At 36.6% G+C, this 26,206-nt stretch overlaps 1 protein-coding gene across 10 annotated transcripts in view; it reads left to right on the forward strand.

Annotated features, from left to right (window-relative positions):
* CFAP54 (cilia and flagella associated protein 54) overlaps positions 1-26,206 on the forward strand; it is a 291,473-nt gene that overhangs the window by 65,638 nt on the left and 199,629 nt on the right. For all 10 annotated transcript variants that reach the window (XR_013350784.1, XR_013350783.1, XM_077845910.1 and 7 more), the window contains 3 exons: positions 19,519-19,695; positions 22,990-23,082; positions 23,348-23,533. Coding sequence is in view for 8 of the 10 variants with exons in the window: in XM_077845910.1 (XP_077702036.1) it covers positions 19,519-19,695; positions 22,990-23,082; positions 23,348-23,533 (456 nt within the window). In the remaining 2 variants the exon portion in view is untranslated. The remainder of the gene's footprint in view (positions 1-19,518; positions 19,696-22,989; positions 23,083-23,347; positions 23,534-26,206) is intronic.

Here is a 26,206-nt window from a genome sequence, read left to right on the forward strand (position 1 = left end):
TATTCCCATGGCTATTCGGGTCTTTTCTGATTCCACACAAATCTTTTTTTCTTTTTTTTTTAATGTTTATTTATTTATGATAGTCACAGAGAGAGAGAGAGAGAGAGAGAGAGGCAGAGACATAGGCAGAGGGAGAAGCAGGCTCCATGCACCGGGAGCCCGACATGGGATTCGATCCCAGGACTCCAGGATCGCACCCTGGGCCAAAGGCAGGCGCCAAACCGCTGCGCCACCCAGGGATCCCCTGATTCCACACAAATCTTAAGATGATTTGTTCCAACTCTCTGAAGAAAGTCCATGGTATTTTGATAGGGATTGCATTAAACATGTAAATTGCCCTGGATAGCATTGACATTTTCACAATATTAATTATTCCAATCCATGAGCGTGGAATATTTTTCCATCTCTTTGTGTCTTCCTCAATTTCTTTCAGAAGTGTTCTGTAGTTTTTAGGGTATAGATCCTTTACCTCTTTGGTTAGGTTTATTCCTAGGTATTTTATGCTTTTGGGTGCAATTGTAAATGGGATTGACTCCTTAATTTCTCTTTCTTCAGTCTCATTGTTAGTGTGTAGAAATGCCACTGATATCTGGACATTGATTTTGTATCCTGCCACATTGCCGAATTGCTATATCAGTTCTAGCAGTCTTGAGGTGGAGGCTTTGGGGTTTTCTACATACAGTATCATGTCATCTGCGAAGAGAGAGAATTTGACTTCTTCTTTGCCAATTTGGATGCCTTTTATTTCTTTTTGTTGTCTGATTGCTGAGGCTAGGACTATCTAGTACTATGTCGAATAGCAGTAGTGAGAGTGGGCTTCCCTGTCGCTTTCCTGATCTTAGGGGAAAGGCTCTCAGTGTTTCCCCATTGAGAATGATATTTGCTGTGGGCTTTTTGTAGATAGCTTTGAAGATGCTGAGGAATGTTCTGTCCGTCTCTACACTCTGAAGAGTTTTGATCAGGAATGGATGCTGTATTTTGTCAAATGCTTTCTCTGTATCTATTGAGAGGATCATATTGTTCTTGTTTTTTCTCTTGTTGATATCATCTATCATGTTGGTTGTTTTACGAGCATTGAACCAACCTTGAATCCCAGGGATAAATCCCACTTGGTCATGGTGAATAGTCTTCTTAAGGTACTGTTAGATCCTATTGGCTAGTACGTTGTTTAGAATTTTTGCATCTTTGTTCATCAGGGAGATTGGTCTATAATTCTCCTTTGTGGTGGGGTCTTTGTCTGGTTTTGGAATTAAGGTGATGCTGGCCTCATAAAACGAGTTTGGAAGTATTCCATCCCTTTCTGTCTTTTGGAACAGCTTTAGTAGAATAGGTATTGTTTCTTCTTTAAAGGTTTGATAGAATTCCCCTGGAAAGCCATCTGGCCCTGGGCTTTTGTGTCTTGGGAGATTTTTGATGACTGCTTCAATTTCCTCCCTGGTTATTGGCCTGTTTAGGTTTTCTATTTCTTCCTGTTCCAGTTGTGGTAACTTGTGGTTTTCCAGAAATGTGTCCATTTCTTCTAGATTGCCTAATTTATTGGCATATAGCTGCTCATAATACATTTTTAAAATCGTTTGTATTTCCTTGGTTGTGATCTCTCCTCTTTCAGTCATGATTTTATTAATTTGAGTCTTTTTTTTTCTTTTTAATAAGGCTGGCTAATGGTTTATCTATCTTATTAATTCTTTCAAAGAAACAACTCCTGTTTTTTTGATCTGTTCTACAGTTCTTCTGGTCTCTGTTTCATTGAGTTCTGCTTGAATCTTTATTAACTCTTTTCTTTTGCTTGGTGTAGGTTTGTTTTATTTAGTGTTTTTCTCCAGTTCCTTTAGGTGTGAGGTTAGCTTGTGTATTTGAGTTTTTTCCAATTTTTTTGAGGGATGCTTGTATTGCATGTATTTTTCCCTCTTAGGACTGCTTTTGCTATATCGTAAAGATTTTGAATGCTTGTATCTTCATTTTCATTAGTTCCATGAATACTTTTGATTCTTCTCTAATCTCCCAGTTGACCCAGTCATCTTTTAGCAGGATGCTCTTTACCCTCCATGTGTTTGAGTTTCTTCCAGATTTCTTCTTGTGATTGAATTGTAGTTTCAAAGCATTGTGGTCCGAAAATATGCAGGGGACAATCCCAATCTTTTGGTATCAGTTGAGACCTGATTTGTGACCCAGTATGTGGTCTGTTCTGGAGAAGTTCCATGTGCACTTGAGAAGAATGTGTATTCAGTTGCATTCAGATAGAAAGTTCTATATATATCTGTGAAATCCATCTGATCCAGTGTATCATTTAAAGCTCTTGTTTCTTTGGTGATGTTGTGCTTAGAATATCTGTCATTTGCAGAAAGTGCCATGTTGAAGTCTCTACTATTAGTGTATAATAATATGTATGTTTTTACTTTGTTATTAATTGATTGATATACTTGGCAGCTCCCACATTAGGGGCATAAATATTCATGATTGTTAGGTCTTGTTGGATAGACCCTTTAAGTATGATATAGTGTCCCTCTTCATGTCTTTGGGATAAACTTTAATTTATCTGATATGAGGATTGCTACCCCAGCTTTCTTTTGAGGACCATTTGAATGGTAAATGGTTCTCCAACCGTTCATTTTCAGACTGGAGGTGTCCTTAGGTCTAAAATGAGACTAAGAGTCTAAAAGACTCTTGTAGACAGCAAATAGATGGGTCTTGCTTTTTTATCCAGTCTGAAACCCTATGTCTTTTGATGGGATCATTTAGCCCATTCATGTTCAGAGTTACTATTGAAAGATAAGAATTTTTGTCATTGTAATACCTATTCAGCCCTTGTTTTTGTGGATTATTTCTTTGGGCTTCCTCTTTCTTTTACAGGGTCCCCCTTAATATTTCTTGCAGAGCTGATTTGGTGGTCACATATTCTTTCAGTTTCTGCCTACCTTGGAAGCTCTTTATCTCTCCTTCTATTCTGAATGAGAGCCTTGCTGGATAAAGTATTCTTGGCTGCATGTTCTTCTCATTTAGGACCCTGAATATATCCTGCCAGCCCTTTCTGGCCTGCCAGGTCTCTGTGGAGACGTCTGCTGTTAATCTAATATTTCTCTCCATATAAGTTAGGGATCTCTTGCCTCTTGCTGCTTTAAGGATTTTCTCTTTATCTTTGGAATTTGCAAGTTTCACTATTAAATGTCAAGGTATTGAATGGTTTTTATTGATTTTGGTGGGGGGAACCTCTCTATCTCCTAGATCTGAATGCCTATTTCCCTCCCCAAATTAGGGAAGTTCTCAGCTATGATTTGTTTAAATATGCTTTCTGTCTCTCTGCCTCTCTCGGTGCTCTCTGGAACCCCAATTATATGTAGATTTTTCCTTCTGAGGCTATCATTTATTTCCCTTAACCTTTCTTCATGGTCTTTTAATTGTTTTTCTCTTTTTTTCTCAGCTTCCTTCCTTGCCATCAGCTTGTCTTCTGTGTTGCACACCCTTTCTTCTACCTCATTAACCCTCGTCGTTAGGACCTCCAGTTTGGATTGCATATCATTTAATTTATTTTTAATTTTGGCCTGATTAGATCTAAATTCTGCAGTCATGAAGTCTCTTGATTCCTTTATGCTTTTTTCCAGAGCCACCAGTAGTTTTATAATTGTGCTTCTGAATTGCCTTCTAAAATTGAATTGTAATCCAAATTCTGTACCTCTGTGTCAGAGAGTACTGTTTCTGATTCTTTCTTTTGTGATGAGTTCTTCCTTCTAGTCATTTTGCTCAGTGCAGAGTGGCTGTATGAGTGGGGTGAATCAAGAATATCAACCACGACCTAAGTAAATTTCACTCTAGATGATTCTGACGAGGTCAGAGACCAGAAATTGAAAACAAAGATCAGAACAAAATAAAACAAAAGGACCACTAAAGTGAAAAACAAATTTTAAAAGCAAAGTAGTAAAAAAAAAAAAAAAAAAAGGCCAAGAATCCCAAAGAAGAAGAGAAAAAAAAAGAAAAGAGAATAAAAGATAAAAAAAGCAAAAGTAAAGAGAAGAAAAAAAGGGGGGGTATTGGGAGATGGTGGTGACGAAGTTGTAGTGGAGGGAGAATGTAGTCTACCTGAGGGGTCCTAGAGGGTGATCCTGTTGGTTCTGAGTATACTGAGTTCTGTATATTAGAAGATACTCAGCCCCAAATTTATATAAACCAGAAATGCTTGTAGAAAGCCCCAACATTGACCACCAAAACATAAATGAGATAAAAGAGGGGGGTAGAATGGGAATGAGGAATCTCACAGAATGAACCAGCACAGTATACCACTTGGTTCTGGGTGCATGCTGGTCATGTTTTAGAAGATATTAACTTATGCCATTGTAGAACAAAATAAGGAAGAGAAAACAACACAGAACAAGAAAACATACCTTGTATATCTCCCAAAATTAAGTTGAGTATGTTGAAGGGAATCTAGAAGTGGAAAATATCCAGGACCTGTAATTGTAGAAATATGAAAGTCAAAAAGGAAGAATCTTAAAAATGAAGAGGTGATAAAATATGTAGTTAAGGTGGGAAAAGAGAAAAAAAATTGGAAATTTATAGTCTGATATAAAAGTGAGTTGTATTGGAAAAAGGAAGAAAAAAAATAGGAGGGGTATCCTCTAGTTCTATATACTGTAAAGCCCTCGACTTCCCCTGGAGCTTTCCAGCATTGCTTGGTCAAGAACTTGCTCTTCCCCTGTCATTCCAGCTGGTCTTCTGGGGGAGGGGCCTGCTGTGCTGACTCTCAGGTGTGTGCACCTGGAGGAGCTGCCCCGCCCCCTGCCGGTGCTGGGCTCAGGGGGAGATGTTGACCCCGTGAGGCCTCTGTCCCCTGGCGGCCCCACCTCTCCCAGGCACAGGGTGACACCAGGAGGAACAACACCACTGGGGGCGGCCAGCCTTCCAGCCCTGGAGTCAGCTCCCGCAATAACTACCGCAGCTCCCAGTCCGCACTGGCCTAGGTGCTCCCGGGGCGGTGGGGGCGCTGACCTGCATAGCTCGGGGGCCGGGCGGCAGGAGCGTCCCCGCTGTCCGGTGTTGTCCCGGCCTCCGCCTGTCCCGGGGGGAGCGCAGGATCCTGGGCTGTGTCCACTCGGTGCCCTGGGATCCGGGGCCGCGCAGCCCCCTCCGCGCGGAGCCGCCGCCTGACTGACCGGCTCCTCCCGAGGCCCCGCCGGGTGCGAGCTCCAGCCCTTTACCGAGATAGGCCGCGGTGTGCGGTGCGCTCTCCCCCGGGCGCACTTCTGGAGGCCCCACTGCTTCTCCTGCGGTCCTGCTCGATTTCCCGGCTAAGCGCCTTTCCCTCCGGGAAGAATCCAGTGCGGATTTGTAAAGTTCCCGCTTCTCTGGGGCTGGGCTTTCCTGTCCCGGAGGCTCTCACCGCCCCCCATAGCCTGGCTCCTCGCAGGCCTCCTCCCCCAATTGATTCTTTTTCATTTTATTTTTTTCCGCTTTCCTACATTGTTAGAAGCGAAATCCCTTCTCTCCGTAGTGTTCCGGCTGTTCTCTCTTTAAATCTCAGGTTGAATTCGTAGGTTTTCAGGATGATTTGAAAGTTATCCAGGTGAGTTGGTGGGGCCTGGTGAGGTGAGGGCCCTACTCCTCTGCCAGCCTGCCCCGCCTCTCCGCCTTCAAGGTATTTAAAGACTTTGTGAGTATGGAGATGTCAAGAGACTGGACATCTCTGTGTGATCAGGGGCCAGAAAATCAGTGTGTGAGAGATCTGGGATAATAGGTGTTTGAGGTCAGAAAGTAGGATATTGGAATTTAAGATTTCTGATATGTAGCACTTTCTGATCATCTGTCCATGACTTTGTTCCTCCAACAAATGTTTTGAGTACTTAAGATCCCTTCAGCAAATACCTATTGCACATTGACTATGTGCCTGGTATTTTGCTGGGTAGAGGGGATAAAAACAAGCAAACAAAAATCCGTTATCGACTCAGCAAATATTGATGGATTGCCTTCTCTTGATATTGATCCCTCCTTCAAAATAAATCCAATTTGTGGAAATATCGACAAGTAAGTAGGTAATTATGAGTCACTGTCATAGATACTTTAACTGTAAAAATGCCAGGAGAATTCAGCAGAAGAGTATCTAACCCAGTAGTGGATAATGTGTAAGGAGACGTTCAGAAAGGGAATCATCAAGTTGAATACTAATAAACAGGCAGGAGTGGCCGGAGAAAGAGGAAGACAAATAGTGAAAAGGACTTTATAGGAAGAGAAAACAACATGTCTTCTGAACCTAGAAGGTTCGTAGACTTGTTGTGGTTCTATAGATCACTTGGTGTCGTAGAGGCACAGATGCAATGGCAAAGGGGAGAGATGAGGCTGTTGGGAGAAGAGGGTAAGCAGTGAGACCAGAGAGGAAGTCTGAGGATTTTGGGTGGACAGATGCTGTTAATGTTCAAGGTTGGGAAATCTTTCCTGGCAGAATTAGGAAAGAGCCTTTTTATTATGGAATTTCCAGCATTTGAATGAAGGAGTTTGATGATGGTGTTGGACAGTCTTAGCTGACAAGACCAAGTGGTGCCTGACCTTTGTTGGAAGATTTTGAGGTGTGTTCAGATCCATCCAACAGATGCTCAACAGATGCTTCTGTGGCCACTTGCTACTGTCTAGTGCTTGGAGGATGCTAACACTTCAGTCCTATTTCTATGTCAAATAAAACATATTTCTTTTAGAACTATTTCTCTCAGGAGTAATCTTGTGGCCTCTGGGAGCCTGGAGAGAATAAAACCCCTGGGATTTTCTTTTTTGTTTTATTATGACTCAGTCTGATCCTTATACTGTTGTAACTGTTGTAATATGCTCGTTCCCTGTTAGGCTTCTCTCTTCCTACCTCTGACTCTGGGGAACGCACTGGAGATGTAAGAAGCCTCAAGTTTTTACCTTTTTCTCCTTGAGTATCTTTTCCTTCTATTTCTTTTTTTTTTTTTTAAGATTTTATTTATTTATTCGTGAGAGACACACACACACACACACAGAGGCAGAGACACAGGCAGAAGGAGAAGCAGGCTCCATGCAGGGAGCCCGATGTGGGACTTGATCCTGGGACTCTAGAATCATGCCCTGGGCCGAAGACAGGTGCCCAACCACTGAGCCACCCAGGGATCCCCCTTTTCCTTCTATTTCTTAAGTAAAACTATTTTAACTTAAGAGAAATTATAAATATAATGTCCTCTTAGGATAGACTCATGAGATGCATTTAGAGGCTCTATTTTTTATAAAGGGTCCTCCACAAGGATTTTCATTCACTAGGAACATTTTGAATATTTATTTAGAAGTCCTGAAATCTTCTATAGCTACCTCTGCTCCTCTGTGGTAGTTTTTTAGCCAAGTGTTAAGGCGTAATGATCAGTCCTTAGGGCACTCTCATAAACAATGATGTTATGGCTCAAATAATTGCCAAACTTTGTTTCCTTAAAGAAGACAAATAAATTTCTTTCCCTTGGCAATCATTTTCTACTGGGGTATATTACAGAATGTTTTACATTATCATGATCTTGTAATAAAATTATCCCCAAATCAGTAACTGATGCATCACCTGATACCATAAAAAGGTTTAAAAAGCCTGGGTCTTTTCAGAACTCTTAAATAATTCATACCTTATTTTAGTTTTTCAAAAGTTTCCTGACCTGTGGAGCTGTATAATCTCATCAGGTGTCCATTTTATTCCTAATCAGTTAAAAGTGGACCAAGTTGTTGCCAGGACTGAGGTTACAAACCTTTGATAATAGCTTGTTAGCTTTCTAAATGAAATGTAGTCTTTTTTTTTTTTTTTTTAAATGGGGATTCTGCACCACCACCCCCATTTTCCTGTCTTGGTTATTGGACTTTTGGAAGTCCATGTTGGCTTTTTCACAATATACCACAGATTCACTTTCGTGTATTGCCCTTGGAACTAGTCTCAGCTGTCCCTGATCTACTTCGGATCAAATAGAGCACTGGTTGTGTGGTTTATGGTCATCATTCTCAGTCCACTTCAGAGCTGGCCAGCGAGACTTTCTGTCTCTCTGCAGATGGGGTTTCTTATTGGGAAGAGGCAGGAATATTCCTCAATCCAAGGTAAGTGTTATAAGGTCAGGGTTATAGACTGTTTTTTTCTTTCCAGTACCTGTTTCCTCTTCCAAATACCACCTTTTGAGGTGTTCCTTCTTCCCTTTTAGATGTAGTCAGGTGGGACTTTTCAGGGGCTTTCTTCTCTGCTAGCTAGTCAGAGGACTAGTGATGGGACTGAGGCCAACGGGGGACTCCTTCCTTGGAATTGAATCTTGAGTAGAAGGACAAAAAGACTAAAGCTAGTTGACATTCCTTCTTTCCAATGCCTGTGTCCTGATCAGACTATTACGGTTGTGTTCTGTAGCCCTCCAACCTCTTTGGGCCTGCTGTGGTCCTGGCCTGGTTTTCATGTTGCTCCTGTCACAAAAAACCCCAGCTGATGCATCTAGTTTTCTCCTAATTCTATTTCTTGGAACCTAAACAAGTTGGTAGTTGAGATGACTTTAGCAGTTCCAAAATCTGGTTATATTGCTTCAACTCTAAGCAAAAGAGCACTATGAATTAGCAGATTATTTTTTGTAATCGACACAATTTAATTTTATGGCCCTACTTTGGAACCAGAACTAATGAAGAAGTCCAGACACTTGAAGTTCTAATCACTCCTGGCTTTACTGTTTCCCAAATTTACACCTTCATGTCTCCTAAAAACCACTCATTAACTGGGTTAGCAGTAATTGGATTACTAAGTATAATTATTTTTTCTATATTATAGCATTTTAGTCAAATCAATTGTTTCTTTTTGGGGGAAGAATATATGTGAATCAAATTTTTTCAGAGCTCTTATCAGCATTTTTTAATTGTTCCATGCTGAAGTCTTCATCATAAAGAGTGAACCCTTTCTGATTCTGATGCTCTCCCGTGATTGAGGTCATGTTTTGACCTTTTAAAGTACTGACAAGATTTTAGCTAATTTCCATTTCAGGTTTTAAGGCATTTCTTAGGAGACCATCCAGCTTGCCTTTCCATGCTTCTTTTAAATTTAGCTTTGTATTAATAAGACAAAATACATAGTGGTTAGGAAGATACAGTTTTGGATTAGAGTTTTGGTTTTGCCACTGAATAGCTGTGTGACCAAGGTCAAGTTACTTATGCTCTCTTAAGTTTTAATTTCTTCATATGTAAAATGGAGGTTCCTGGGAAGATACAAGGAAATGATGCATATAAAATTGCTTAGCATTTGGCACAGAATAAGCAGTCAATAAATATAAGCCATTATTATTATTACTACTACTACTCTATTGTCCACTCTAAGCATTCTGGAACATTCTGTTTTATCATATCAGAACTACTTTTCATCTCCTTCTGAAATGTACATAATAGTGCTGAGAATCCAGAATGTACCCTCGGGAGGTCTACTAGGCAAGTAGTAAATATGGCACTTTATCATTATAGTCATATAACAGTTTTTTATGGATAGTTGCTAATCATGACTTTGAAAATTGCATTATTTCTTTCCCTAAGTGTTTTGCTGCACTATGGATATTAAGCTCTTGGCAAATGTATTTAATGTCAATCTGTACTCGTAACACTGAGTAACTTCTAAAAAGAGGTGGATTTGTTTCTGTAATGGAAACTGGAGGCAGAGAGGTTTACATGCAGACAATAGTACTTTGGACTTCAGTATTAATGTTTTCTGGCAATAAAACAATATGTTTTGGTGGACAACAACATGTTGGACATGTTATAGGTGACAGTGATATCCATATTGATAACACTTTTTCCTTTTTTTAAAGGATTTATTTGTTTATTTATTTACCAAACAGAACATTTTAAACATACTGTCTTAAAATGCATTATATATCATCTTCATCTGGCATAATTTCACGTCTTTCATTCAAAACACATTTATTGAACCTAAAGAGATAAATAAAGTACTGTCCTTACCACCAAGACACTCATTGTTTAGAAAGTGGGGACAGCCACACGCACGGATCATTTTGTGTAATACCTGTTAAAATAAAGAATGGAAAATGAGGAGAATAAGTACTTCATTGTGTGGGACTTCTCTTGGGAGGATTCAGAGATGATGCTTGAGTGAGTCTTGAAGCATAGAAAAGGATGTAAAACTCTCCAGGAAGAGGAAGTTGCATTAGAAAAGCTCTAAGGTATGACAAGCATAGCTTCTCAGGGAATGAATGACTTTTTAATTTTTTTTTAATGGTTTGGAGGTTAGGTTGGCTAGGAGGTAGCTATGGGAGAACAAAAGAGTAGAGAGGGAGATTAGGCGAGAAAGCAAAATCGTGATCAGAATATACAGGAGGAATTTGCACTGTAACAAGTGTGGGAGGAGTCATCAAAGGGCTTGGGGGTAGAGGAGACTAGAGACTAGTGACTGAGAGAAAAGGTAGGAGGCTGATAAAATTATCTCAGTTAGTGGTTCCCAGTCCCTACTGTACTTCAAAATTACCCTCGACATTCACTAATAATACAGATGCTTTAGCCCCACCATGGAGATTTTTATTAAGTAGGTTCATAGTGGGGATGGGTTATTTTAATATTTAAACAAGCTCCATCGATGATACTGATCAACAGCCAGGTTTGAGAAATATCTGTGTGATAGCCCATGGCAGAAAGCAGGAAGTTTAAAAAAAAAATCTCATTTGGGTTTATGGGTATGCAGAGAGAAGCTGCTAGAGTCAAGTCAGAAAATGCTAGTGTCTGACTGGTTCACTGGAGCATTAACTGCTGAGGCAAATTTTTGGAATAAGTGAAGAAAGCCCAGGGCAGTTGGCTAGTCCATGAGAGGGGGTCAGAGGCAGTCTGTTAATATCAGGGCCTGCAAACCCATGCTGCTGGTGCATTTTATAGGCTGCATGCATAATCCAGAGGAGGGAAACTTTCAAGGCGTAGGTCTCTTCCCTTGTGTTGTGTAATTTTTCCTTAGGCTGATTTCACCTGTTCCTGTGCAGCCTAAAATATCTTGGTCTCCACAGTCTGTGTCGTAAATGAAAGCATATTAACATTTAGTGTTCAAAATATTATAGCTTTCATCTCCCTTCTGTTCAAGTAGGAATTTCTTAAATTTTCGACAGTTATCTGGGGAATCTACTTACTTTTTCTGCTAAGGCTTCTTCCTCATTTCAATTCTGTCCTCTTATCAAGCTCCTACCTGTTGTTGCCTTTTAAGGGAACCCGCTCTATGGGCACATCCGTCCTCTCAGGGAGCCAGAGCTGGTCTGTCATCTACGGTAGAGGGTGGAAAGGTGAATGAGCCTTGGCCCAGCCCTGTGCTTGTGTCCTCTGGCCTAAACTGGCATGGCTGATGCCATGACTCATAGTGTTTTGTGACACAGTGACTTCCACATCTTTCTTTCCATCCATTTTCTCCATTTTTCCTCAGTTTGCTTGAATTAGTGAAAAAATGGAGATGGTAAAGGATAACAGATGCCATCCTCTGCTCCTTGACTGAGTCATTCATTCAGTGATTCAAGTTATACTGAGTACTGTGTATCTGTAAATTAGCTTTTGAGTCTAAACAGCTAAGGTCTTTGGCATGTGGGCCTTAGAAATATGGTTATCATATAATACATCTCTTCTCACATGAAGGACTGATTGTCCTATGCACATGGCTAAGATTTTTGAACTATAAATACCAAAAGAAAATTTCAAGGTCTCCTGTCACAGAACAAACAGAATTTAAAAATTCGTTTATTATTATAGATAAATTTTAATCACAACTAATGATTTTAGACCTTAATGCCAACCATTTCATATAAAAAATAAAAATGAGTTAATTCTGATCTCAATTTAGGTCAATCTTTATTTTAGAAAAAAAAAGGTATGATACTACAGTTTTATTATAATCTACACTCCCACAGGGAACTGGTTTACTCACTCAGCTTTAAATATCACTTTGATGCAAATGACTCATGGATCCCATCTCCAGTCTTACCCTTTTTTTGAGCTTGCGTCCAGATCTCCAGATGGAAGCATTGAACTTAGCATGTCTTCTGCAGAGGAAAAGCACAGGTTTTTGTAAGAGAGTGAAATATATTTGAAATTTGGTAGACATTTGTCTTCCCGTTTTCAGGATTTCTTAAATTTATTAAATTGACTAGAACTTCCAGAATAAAAAGGAATAGTGGCATTGTGTCTCCTTCTGGATTTTATTGATAATTCTTTTATTTATTTATTTAGTTAGTTTTTTTAAAAAGATTTTATTTACTTATTCATGACAGACACAGAGACAGAGGCAGAGACACAGGCAGAGGGAGAAGCAGGCTTCCTGTGGGGAGCCCGATATGGCACTCAAGCTGAAGGCAAATGCTCAACCACTGAGCCACCCAGGTGCCCCTGATAATTCTTTTAGTGATTCAGTATTAGCCATAATTTTTACTATTGTCTAAAATTAATATTTTTTTCTCAGCTAAAGAAAGAGCTTTCCTAGCTTATTGAGGTTTGCCACTCCCTCCCCCCACTTTACTGAGGCATAATTGCCAAATAAATCTGTAATATATTTAGAATGTACAGCATGATATATATATACATATATATGTGTATAAAATAGTTTCCTCTGATCCATGGTTTAGCCTTCTGCAGTTTCAGTTACCCGCAGTCAACCACAGTAGGGAAGCAGATGATTATCCTTCTGAAGCATCATCAGAAGGTCAGTAGTAGCCTCATGCTACATCACTGTGTCTACATCATTTACCTCACTTCATCTCATCATGTAGACTTTTTATTTTCTCACATTATTACAGGAGGAGGGTGAGTGCAATACAATAAGATATTTTGAGACAGAGGGAGAGAACACATTTATGTAACTTTTATTGCAATAAATTGTTAAAATTGTTCTATTTTTAGTTATTGTTAAGCCCTTACTGTGTCTAATTTAGAAAATAATTTTATCATATGTATGTATAAAAAAAAAACATAGTATATATAGGGTTTGATACTGTCCGTGGCGTGAGGCATCTTGCAATGTATCCCTGTGGATAAGTGGGGATTACTGTACATTTTGAAATGATTACCACAGGCAGCTTAATTAACACATTTATCATATCATATATAGTTACCTTTAAAAAATGTTTATTTAAATTCACTTTAACTAACATATACTGTATTATTAGTTTTAGAAGTAGAATTTAGTGATTCATCAATTGCATGTAACACCCAGTGGTGGGATGCCTGGGTGGCTCAGTGGTTCAGTGTCTGCCTTCAGCTCAGGGCATGGTCCCGGGATCCTGGGATCAAGTCCCGCATCGGGATCCCTGCATGGGGCCTGCTTCTCCCTCTGCCTGCGTCTCTGCCTCTCTCTCTCTGTGTCTCATGAATAAATAAAGTCTTAAAAATAAACAATACTCCGTGCTCATCGCATTTGAGCTCATCGCATTAATGCCCTTCACCTAATTACCCCATCTCCCCACCACCACCCCTCCAACAGCCCTGTTTGTTCCCTATAGTTAAGAGTCTCTTTTGGTTTGTCTCCCCCTTTGATTTCATCTTACTTTATTTTTCCTTCCCTTCCCATATGTTCATCTGTTTTGTTTATTCCACGTATGAGTACAATCATATGCTATTTGCCTTTCTCTGACTGACTTATTTTGCTAAGCATAACACCTTCCAGTTCTACCCACATGGTTGCAAATGGCAAGACTTCATTCTTTTTGATGGCAGAGTAAGTTACCTTTTTTTTTTTTTTTTTTTTGAGTGAGAACACTTAAGATCTGTTTCTTTGAAAATTTCAAGTACACTGTTACTAAGTGTAGTCACCATGCTGTACATTAGATCTTCTGAACTTTATAACTGGAAGTTTGTGTTCCTTGACCCAGATCTCCCCATTCCCCTCCCTGACTCCTTGCCCTTGGCAACCACCATTCTACTTTCTGTTTTTGGTTACACACATACATAATACCATATAGTATTTCTCTTCCTCCATCTGGCTCATTTCACTTAGCATTAATGCCCTCAAGGTCATACATATTGTCTCAAATGGCAGGGTTTCCTTTTCTAAGGCCGAATGATATTCTATTGTATATGTGTGACACGTTTTCTTTATCAGTTCATCTATCAGTAGACCGATTGTTTTCATATCTTGGCTGTTGTGAATAATGCTGCAATGAACATAAGAGTGGAGATATCTCTTTGAGATAATGATTTCATTTCCTTTGGATAAATACCCAGAAGTGGGATTGCTGGATCATATGATGCTTCTATTTTTAATTTTTTGAGCAGCCCCCATTCTGTTTATCATATTGGTTGTATCAGTTCACATCCTTACCAACATTTTAGAAGTATTGTATTTTCTCCACATCTTCACCAACATTTGTTATCATTTGTCTTCTTGATAATAGACATCCTAACAAGTATGAAGTGCTATCTCATGGTGATTTGATTTGTATTTCCCTGATGATTGGTGATGTTGAGCATCTTTTCATGTACCTGTTGGTCATTTGAATGTCCTTTTTTTTAGAAAAATGTCTACTCAGGTTTTTTGCCCATTTTAAAATCATTTGATTGATTGATTACTATTGAGTTAAAAGTTACTTTTATTTTCCATAGCAAACCCTTATTAAATGTTTAGTTTACAGATGTTTTCTGCAATTCCATAGGTTGCCTTTTCATTTTGTTAACTGTTTCCAATGCAGTGAAGAAGCATTTTAGCTTATTTATTTTTATTTTTGTTGACTATATTTCTGCTGTAGGATCTGAAAAATTGTTGCCAAAACCAATATCAAAGAGCTTTTCCTTTATGTCTTTTTTTCCCTAGGAGTTTTATGGTTTGAGGTCTTATATTTAAGTTTCTAATGCATTTTGAGTTGATTTTTGTGTATATTAAGACAAGGGTCTAATTTCATTCCTCTGGAAATGGATATCCACTTTTCCCAACACCATTTATAGAAGAGAACTATCCTCATTGTATATTCTTGGCGACTTTGTCGAAAATTAGTTGACCATATTTCTGGGCTCTCTATTTTATTCTATTTCTTTCCTTCCCCCCCACCCCCACCTCCCTCCTTCCCATCCTTCCTTTGTCCCTGACTTTCTTTTAATACCATATTTTTTTATTACTAAAGTGGTATCTCCAGTGTTGCTCTTCTTGCTCAAGCCTGTTTTAACTATTAGAATCTTTTGTCATTCTATATGAATTTTAGGATTGCTTTTTCTATTTATGTGAAAAATGCTATTGGAATTTTGATAGATGTTGCATTAAATTTATAGATCATTTTGGGTTGTATGGGTATTTCAACAATATTAATTCTTCCTATCTATGACCATGGGGTGTTTTTCCATTTATTTGTGTCTTTTTAAATCTCTTCCATAAATATTTTATAGTTTTTGGTGCTCAGGCTTTTTTTTTTCCCTTCTTGGTTAATTTATTCCTATTTTCTTGTTTTTGATACTATTATAAATGGGATTGTTTTCTTAATTTTTTTGGATATTTGTTATTAGTGTATAGAAATACAACTGATTTTTGTATGTTGATTTTGGATCCTGCAAATTTACTGAATTTGTTTTTGGTCCTAACAGTGTTTTGGTGGAGTCTACAGTTTTCTATATATACAGTTGTGTCATCTGTAAACAGAGACAATTTGCGTCTTTCTTTTTGATTTAGATACCTTTTAATGATTGCTTTGGTTAGGATATCTGGTACCATGTTGAAGAGGAGTGATAAGAGTGGGCACTCGTCTTGTTCTTGATCTTTGTGGGAATGCTTTCAACCTTTTATCATTGAGTATAATGTTAGCAGTAGGTATGTCGTATAAGACTTTTATTATTTTGAGATATGTTCCTTCTATATCCAGTTTGTGGAGAGTTTTTTTTAAATCATAAAAGGATGTTGAATTTTATCAACTTTCTTTTCCTGAATCTATTGAAATGATCATATTATTTTTATATATTTTGTGAATGTGGTATATCAGATTTATTAATTTGTATTACATTTATGTTGAGCCATCCTTGCATCCAAGGAATAATCCTGCTTTATCATGGTGTATGATCCTTTTAATGTACTGTTGAATTTGGTTTTCTCTGAGGATTTTTGTATCTATATTCATCAGGTATGTAGAGCTGTAGTTTTCTTTTTGCATAGTGTCCTTGACTAGCTTTGGTATCAGGGTCCTGCTGGCCTCTTATTTAAAATTTTTTTTTTTAAATTTTTATTTATTTATGATAGTCACACAGAGAGAGAGAGAGAGAGGCAGAGACATAGGCAGAGGGAGAAGCAGGCTCCATGCTCCGGGAGCCCGACGTGGGATTCGATCCCGGGTCTCCAGGATCGCGCCCTGGGCCAAAGGCAGGCGCTAAACCGCTGCGCCACCCAGGGATCCCCTGCTGGCCTCTTAAAATCAATTTGGAAATCCCCCTTCTCTAATTTTTTGGAAGAGTTTGAGAATGATTGGCATTAATTCTTTAAATTTTTGTTAGAATTCACCAGTTAAATCATCTGATTCTGTTCTTCTCTTTTTTGGGTGGCTTTTGACTACTGACTCATCTTCTTACTTGTTATTGGGCTGCTCATATTTTCTATTTCTCCATTATTCAATTTGGTAAGCTGTATGTTTCTAGTTACCAGTTTCTTCTAAGGTTATCCGGTTTGTTGGTGTAAAATGTTCATAGTAGCCACTTATGATTCTTTGTACTTAGGTGATATCAGTTGTAATGTCTCCTCTTTCATTTCTGATCTAATTTATCTGAGTCTTTTCTCTTTCTCTTAGTCTAGCTAAAAGTTTGTCAGTTTTATCTTTCAAGAACCTGGCTCTTATTTTAGTCTATCTTTTCTATTATCTTTCTGGTCTCTACTTCATTTATTTCTCTTCTGATTTGTGTTATTTCCTTCCTTATACTAAATTTGGGCTCATTTTTTTTTACTCTTTTTCAGGTTTCCTTGAAGTGTTTATTTCAGACCTATTTTTTAAAAAAAGATTTATTTATTTTTATTTGAGAGAGAGAGAGTGAGAGCAGGGGGAAGGACAGAGGGAGAGGGACACAGTGTCCTAAGCAGACTCCATGCTGCTGAGCATGGAGCTTGCTGTGGGGCTCAATCTTACAACCTGAGCAGAAACCAAGAGTTGGACACTTAACTGACTGTGCCCCCCAGGCACCCCAGATCTTTCTTTTTTCTTAATATAAGCATTTGTACTATAAGCATCCTTCTTAGAACTGCTTTTGCTGCATCCCATAGGGTTTAGTATGTTGTGTTTCCATTTTCATTTATCTTAAGATTTATTTCATTTCCTTATTGACCTCTTCTTTTTTTAAAAAAAAATTAGCAGTGAATGTTAAAGAAGTTAAAATATTTTTTTTGGCCATTGAGCCTGTAATCATATTTTTTTCTCATTTGATTTATAGATAAATTAAATTGTAATCATAGACTTACTGATATTAAATTATCCATATATTTCTGGGAGATAGAGAATATAATTACAGTATGTTATTTCTTTAATATATTGCTAGATTCCATGTATTAGTATTTTATTAAGAATGTTTGCATTTATATTCAAAGAAGATTGCTTTATGTTTTAAGTACAGTCATTTTTCAAGTTTTCTTATCAAAGTTATAATTTTGTAAAATTATTTGAGCAGCCGTCTTTCTCTGTAGTTAGAAAATTTTTAAATGGCATAGGAATTATCAGTTCCTTAAGATTTGAAATTTGTAAAAAATGAGATCAGTTGAGGCTGACATTGCTGTGGGGAGAACTTTTTGGATATCTTTCTCAGTATATTCTATGACTGTCCTGCATTCAAGTTTTCTACTTCTTGAATTAGCTTGCTGATTTTGTGTTTTCATCTGTAAATGATCAATGATGTTGTGCATCTTTTTTGTACTTATTAGCTATTTTTTCATCCCTAAATGATCAATGATGTTATGCATCTTTTTTATACTTATTGGCTATTTATGTATCTTCTTTGGAGAAATGTCTGTTCAAATCCTTTGTCCATTTTTAATGGGGTTATTTGTCTTTATTATTGACTTGCAACAGTTCTTTATAAATTTTGAATACAAGTCTCTTATCATATACATGATTTGCAGATATTTTCTCTCATTCTGTTGGTTGTTTACTTTCTTGATGATATCATTTGAAATGTTTAATTTTTTTTTTTAAATTTTTATTTATTTATGATAGTCACAGAGAGAGAGAGAGAGAGGCAGAGACATAGGCAGAGGGAAAAGCAGAGACATAGGCAGAGGGAGAAGCAGGCTCCATGCACCGGGAGCCCGACGTGGGATTCGATCCCGAGTCTCCAGGATCGCGCCCTGGGCCAAAGGCAGGCGCCAAACCGCTGCGCCACCCAGGGATCCCGAAATGTTTAATTTTGATGAAGTTTAGTTTATCTACTTGTGTGTGTGTGTGTGTGTGTGTGTGTGTGTGTGTTTCCTTCTGGTGTCATATCTAAGAAATCATTGCCTAACCCAAAGTTATGAAGATTTACTCATGTTTCCTTTTAAGAATTTTATAATTTTACCACTTACATTTGGGTCTGTAATTCATGTTGAGTTAATATTTGTATATAGTGTGATGTAGGGGTACAATTTTATTACTTTTGCATGTGGACATCTAATTGTCCTAGTACCATTTGTTGGAAAGGCAATTTCTTCTCTATTACCATTTAATTTTAATCTTTACATGGATTTTTGCTTTGGAGCTCAGTTAAAGAATCTTTTGCCTTTTAATTTAAAAGACAAGTTTAATCCATTTACATGCATTATTATTGATGACATATTTAGACTTTCTTTGGAAATATTCAGATCTTCGGACTTTTATGTTTTTGTTTTATTTGTTATCCCTCCATATTGTTACTTTTTGAAATGGGGATTACTTTTCTTTCAGGTTTACAGAATGAGTGTTTTTATTTCTTCTTTCTGATGGCAGGAAACTGTTGATAATATTCATTTCATAAATCACATATGCCAGTAGTTTTATTATTATTTTTTAAAGATTTTATTTATTTATTCACGAGAGACACACAGAGAGAGAGGCAGAGACACAGGCAGAGGGAGAAGCAGGCTCCATGCAAGGAGTCTGACATGGGACTCGATCCCAGGACTCTAGGATCACGCCCTGGACTGAAGGCAGGTGCTAAACTGCTGAGCCACCCAGGGATCCCCCACCAGTAGTCTTATTACTTGAGAGTCACATTTCAAGTTGCATTAAGTGAGGGTAGGTGTACAGTTCATTGGTATAAATGTAGATGATTGTGCTATGAGTTTTCTAAGGACAATGAAATATAAGTATTCAGAGGGTCTGATATGAAAATGAAATGTCTGATATTAATATAATGATAAACATATTAGACATATGACTCCATTGCTTTATTTAATTTATGGCTAATTTTTACTTAGTCTTATTTAGTAGCTACTTTTTACTTCTGTAAAATCATTCAGTTCTTGAAATATGTATAACACAGGCTCAAAAAGCTACATATAGCAAGATAATGTTGCTTAACATTACCAGAATTCTACAAATATAAATACAGTTCAAATCTTGAAATGTATTTTTCTATGTTCACACTTTATTGTAGGACGCATATTCTTTAATTGAGAAGACTGAAGCAGAACAAAATACCCTATATTCATATCAAAAATATGTGGAAAGTTCAAAAAGAAAGAAAAGCAGAATTCCTCCCCCACCTATCCTGCTATCCCGAACTCATTGTTCTGTGACATTGAAACCTGCTCCATTTATTTCAGATGTTAAGGTATGTTGCCCTAATTATGATCTTTATTTCAGGTAAAGCAACACAAGTACTTTTATGACTATCATGATTGATACTTTACTTGCTCTTAGGACTTGAATAGTCTTATTTATAAGCACCGAACACTAGGATTAGTATTGTATTATCTTAACTATACTTAGCTTCTTCAAGACCTTTCTTCTTTGTGCTATTTTCCTTTATGTTCTATTTAGCCTTGCTATACCCAAATATATAGTAAGAATAAACAGGGGAGAAGCATTTCTCTCTTACGTATCTTTGTCACCATGGGGTAGCCATATGCTGACATCCTAGTGTGTTCAAGATGAAGTGCTCAGCTGAACTGGAAACAGGCATTTGAAGAGGATAGAAGTTACTCTCAGAGCCAATGATGGAGATGAGGAAATTTGGGGATAACAGATTTGGGGGTTCTTCCTAGGGTTCTTTGAGTAAATGAGGATTCTCTTAATGCAAACAAATGACAATTCCAGCCATATTGTAAATCATAAATCTTTATGTATTATTGAATAATGAACTCTTGCTCTCATCCCCAGTGCCTTGGAACTTGGCCTAAATGTGACTCTAACTTGAAATTTAGTGTCCTCACAAGCGTTCCATTTGATTTATGTTTTAAATGTTAAATTTTCCTCTGGATGATCAACAACATGCTCTTTGATGTAGTATAAAAAAGTTTTATGCTTGTCTTTAGGATATTCTGCTTGAACTTATATCAACTTGGTATTGTGGAAAGGGCACAGGCTTTAAAGTCAGACACCACTTATTAGCAGTATGACCTTAGGAAATCTAAATATACTTTGAGAGATGGTAGTGGTGTTTTTATTTGTAAAATACATTTGCTGTGAAAATTAAATAAAATAATATATGACAGTCCTGTCATATTAGTTGACATCCCTCCATATCTTATGTAAAACATGTGTAGTAAATAAAGTTTGCTTAAAACAATTAATGATGGTATAGAATGTGATTATATTATTTGATGATTTTTTTCATAAATTTTGTGCATTGAGCATTATCGAGTATCTCTTATCTGTCCAGCTCTGTGTGAGATAATTGAGATATAAAAATAATCACAAAGTTTGATTCCATTCTTTGAGGAGCTGCAGACTAAATGGGATATGGACATTAGTGAGAAGCAATACCACCTTTATAATGTTTTATAATTGGTGAAATAGAAGTAATATTCATCTTACACCTAACAGTGTTGTTATCAATGCATTATTGCAATTGCTAGCATTTTTAAAGTTCAACTTTAGATTTTTTTTTGGATCTGTTTAAGAATGAGTATTTGCTGATTTTGGAAATTCAGTATATAACTAAGACTGGATGCCTTACCAAGAGTTTTTCTTTGTTTTTATTCAAACGTTCTGGTTTATTTAACCAAAATATATATTTTTTTGTATTTCAAATTAGTGAATAGATTATATTACTTCATAATGCTTAGAAATAGGAAGGTACAAGTATTTCATATCGGACCTGTAGTTGTAGGACCTGCCACTTAGCACATTATGTGAAGTTTTATATATATTATACATTAGTAGAGTTGTGCTCCACGAATTTATTACATACTCACCAACACTAGATGGTGCTGTGGGCTTAAATAAGTTTTCTGGTTAGAGGGTTCAGCCATCTTTTGTTTTATCAAAATCTCTTATTAAAGCATTTGTTTTATTAAAATCTATTTTAATAGTTGAAAATGCTGATGTTATTAATAAACTTTTACTTCTAAAGTTAGTGCTGATTTGTTCATGGTGTCTTTACTCTTGCATAGATTCTAATTACACATTGCTCCTTATAGTTACACAAACTAAGATATCTTCATTTGTGGAGCAAAATAGGAATATATATCCTTCTAAAAATGCTTTTAGAGAGAATTTTACCCTTTAAATTCTGATTTATATAGAGAGCTTAACTTAGAGAAAATAATAATTTAAGTCATATAACACAATCTTTCTGCCTCCAGCCCCCTCCCCCTTTTTGTAAAATGGTACTCTTTTTGCATGGAAAGTTAGTTTTTAAATTTCTTCTGAAATTCATTTGATTTTTTCCCCCCTCTTGGCTTCCAGCTTCCAAGTTCTTTCAATGCTGTGTCTCTGTCCTTGGAGTTCTACCTTTGTCAAGTGTCCCTTAATTACCTGAGCAGTTTTCTGTATAGACATAAAAGTTTGGACACCTGTACCAGAAACTCTAATTCATTGAGGCCAGGCAGGCTTGGGTATATGTAATTTAGAAAAATGGTTGGTTCTGTGAAAACAGTATTTCTCTGCACAGTCAGGGTTGAGAGCCAGTCGTGCAGACAAGACACCATTAGGATTTTTCTGTTGACCTAGAGGAAGAAATAGCTAAGCTAAGCTACAGAGATAGTTGCTTTTTTTTTTTTTTTTTTTTTTTTAGATAGTTGCTTCTTAGAGACAATTACATTTTCCCTTCTTCCCAGTTTTCCTTATCATTTAGGTGTTGAGATGTTGGGAAGAGGAGCCTCTGGGGAAAAGGGAATGACACATGATGACAACCCATCCAATCCCAACCTCAGGACAATATGGCTCCTTCATAATGCTATTCCATTAGGTATCAACTTACTCCCTTTTCCCTCCTTTCACTGAGGACTCTCCATTATTTTGACACCTTGGGCAGAAGAATCAGTTCTAATCATTTAATTAAGTTTAAGTTTGATTGTGTTTTGTAGAATTAGCATTTTGTTTTTGGTGTCTTTCTGTATTTAAGAATTATCAAATATCATGCTATTATCTGATCTTGGGCAAGTTATCGAGCATTTCTGTTTCTCCATTTCCTGTAAAGCAAAGTGACCACAGTAATCCCATTTCAGAGGGATGTTGCAAATATTAGAAAGTTTATGTAAATTTCCTAATATTACTTTGTACATAGAAACTGCTCATTTAATGGTAGTTAAAATAATCAATAATGAATAATAGTTTTTGTAGTCCCAGATAAAGTGAGCCCTATATTTGTCTTTATTTTTTCGAGATTAAGCCTAAGTATATTTGTAAACTTAGGTTCCATGTTTTAAAACTCAAATAGTTGTATTTTTATTTGGAAAAGTATTCCGCTTGCCACATCTTTTTTGTTTTTTTTTTAAGATTTATTTAAATTCCAGTTACTCAATATACAGTGTAATATTAGTTTCAGGTGTATAATTTATTGTTTCAACACTTCCATACAATAGCTGGTGCTCATCACAACTAAGTGTCACATCTTGATAAAAGCAATTGAATGCTTTGTTAGACAGACTATGGATGATGGGTTCATCTCTCTCCTTGACAGGTTTCCTGGTACTGCATTTTGGGTTGCAAAGCAGAAGGGAGCTATGGAAAAGTAAGGCTAAACAATAATCATCTCCCAAACTCAGGAGAAGCGGTATGTCAAATTAAAAAAAAACCTCTAAAGGTCAGGAAATCTTGTCAAAAGTCTTATTAATGACAACTGAATGTTTTTTTTTATCCCCTTCTATCATTATTCCAGTGAATTTCTCTAATTTCAATTTAAGTCCTAACTCAAATCCAACAGTAAATACAAAGGTTTTATTTATTTATTTTATGTAGAAGGATTATTTAATTATATTTTTAAAGTCATATTACTTCAGTTTCCCATATATAAACTTGAAATATGTTTTTGTTAACAGATACCGGCTGATGGTAAAAGCATTTTTGAAGTGAAAGGTTTAGAAACTAATGAAAAATATGTTTTTGCAATTGCTGCTTATTCTTCTAATGGGAAGCTTATTGGTGATGCTGTTGGGGAAACAACTAAACCAATTCTGGTTTATCCACCTCTTTCTGCTGTTACTGCTCGGATGTTCTTGACGCAGGTAGAAGAAATTTCTGCTAATTTTTTCCTCTATGTTTTTTTTCTCTTAAGCTGTTACTAAGTAATTTCTAATGGGAAAAAAATCACAGTGGATATTCTAAAGCTCTTGTAATACATATTTCCATTACTGCAGTTTAGTCTCATAAAAATAGGAATCATTCCTTCTCTTTTTAGTGAGATTGATTTTTACAGTAACATTTTTTTCTTGGATTACAAATGTATTCAGGAAAAAATGCTATTGTAAAATTTAATTTTAAATTTAATTTAATTTTAAATTTAATTTTAGAAATTTAGAAAATACTGAAATGTACAAAGAAGAAAATAAATGTTATCTATTATCCTATCATCCAGAGTAGCAGTTCTTAACTTGGGACAGTTTTGGTCCCCAGGGGACATTTGTCAATGTCTGGAGACATTTTTAGTTGTCATAACCTAGAAGGGTGCTTCTGGCATCTAGTGGGTAGACCCCAGGAATGTTGAAAAGCACTCTCCAATGCAAAGGACAGTTCTCCCTAACAAAGAATGACAAAGTCCGCCCCAAATGTCAGTAGTGCCAAGATGGGAGAAACCCTGATCCAGAGCTATCTTTCCATTTGTGCGTGTGTGTGTGTATACAATTTTATATACACGCACATTTTTATATATATACGTGTTTGAATTTATGTGTAATATATAATCTAATCACAGCATATAATTTTATATCCTGATATTTTCATTTAATATATAATTGACATTTTTTTCATTCCAGTAAGTATTCCTCCACAGCATAATTTTTAACACCTGCATCTTATAAAGGTATTGCCTCTTTTAACGATACTGCATCTTACAGATAGATCATAGTTTACTTAGTAATCTTTACTGGTGGGCATTTTGATATTTTTCAAAAGTCTTTTGCTATTATAAACAAAGCTGTGATGCACGTCTTGGTATATATAATCTATATATATAGATGCTGTAATCTATCTGCATCCATGATTACTTTTTTGGGTTAGATTTACAGAAGTGAAATTTCCAGACACACAGGCCTGAGTTCAAGTTCCAGTTCCTCACGTTAGCTACATGATTTTAAGCAAGCAACTTTAATGTATGAAGTGGGAATAATAATAGTGGTTACCTCCCAGAGGTATTATGAGTATTAAATGGAATTATGTTTCACCAGTGCACTTGTCACACAGTAGGCACTTAGTAAATATTATTTTTAGTTATGAATATACTCATGAATTAACATTTTTGCTGAAATGATTGCCTGCCTTATAAAACAGATCACCAGTGAATAGGACACAAGGAAGAATGACTCATTGACCTAAGTCTCTAGAATCTAATTTTAAGCCTATCGTTGGCTCTAGAAATGATGACTATTTTAAATTTTATCACATTTCTATTGTGCTATTATTTTTCTCTTAATAGTTGATTAGTATAATAAGCTAAGATCTTAATGGTATTTTATATTCTCATATTTTTCAAAGAAAATTAAATCGAGAGAATTGCTAGGATTTGTCTAGCATTGGTTTAGCATGTCATATTGGCTCATGGTTTTCTGATGTTTTTATTTCTTTGGAATCTAATATATTCCCTAATTTGCAGTGATGGAGTTATTTCAAAGTGAGGAACCGAATATTTTATCAAGGCCTAATTTTTCTCCAGGGAGGTTTGACTTTTGGGTTTCATTTGGCAGAACTTTCATTGAAAAGTTAATAAAACCAAGTGCAAGCTATTCTACTGGAATAATGAGAAGTGTCATAAAGTAATGACCAATGTTTCATTATTGACACTATATTTGCAGTACTGTGTTCATTTATGATAGTATATGAGCATTCTCTCTCATAATGTTAAGTGACTGAAGCAAAATTTTCTTACTTAGTAAGCTTAGTAAAACTTAATTTACAGCTCAAGTTTAAGCCTTTAAGTTCTAGCAAAAAAATGTATCTTTCCTTTGGAATTGCAATCTATTTTTCATGAGACTGGTTAGTTTTTAGTTTCAGGATAATTTCTTATTAAGTTCTTAAAAAATATTATAGGGGTGCCTGGTGGCTCAGTCGTTGGAGCGTCCAGCTCTTGGTTTTGGCTCAGATCATAATCTTATGGTCCTGGGATTGAGCCTCTCATCAGGCTCCATGATCAGTCAGGAGTCTGCCCCTCTCATTCTCCCCCTTGCCTTGCTCCTTTCTCTCTCTCACAAATAAATAAATCTTTAAAAAGTCATATATATTTTATAGTAAGATATAGAGACATTTCACCAAATGCCTATGATTAACTTGGCTTGGAATTTTAGGTTTACTTTCAACTCGACGTTATTCTATAGATATTAAAATCAGTGGAGTCTTAACTAGGTTTCCCCTTAATGTAGAAAACTATTAATTAATCTGGAAAATGGAGGAACCCTGATGAATGATATATTTTCTACAGATACTTTCTAATTTCCTCCTTTTTATAGCTTCATTTATTTTTATTTTTCCCCTTTAAATCATGAATATCTAGGTAATATAAAACATAGAAAATTAGAAACCTATGAGCAGGATTTTAGGATTTTAGGCAAATTACTTGGTCTCAATTTCCCTATCTCTTTTTTTTAAATTTTTTTAAATTTTTATTTATTTATGATAGTCACAGAGAGAGAGAGAGAGAGGCAGAGGGAGAAGCAGGCTCCATGCACCGGGAGCCCGACATGGGATTC

This window comes from Canis aureus, chromosome 13, assembly GCF_053574225.1.
Source record: "Canis aureus isolate CA01 chromosome 13, VMU_Caureus_v.1.0, whole genome shotgun sequence".
Taxonomy (NCBI): domain Eukaryota; kingdom Metazoa; phylum Chordata; class Mammalia; order Carnivora; family Canidae; genus Canis; species Canis aureus.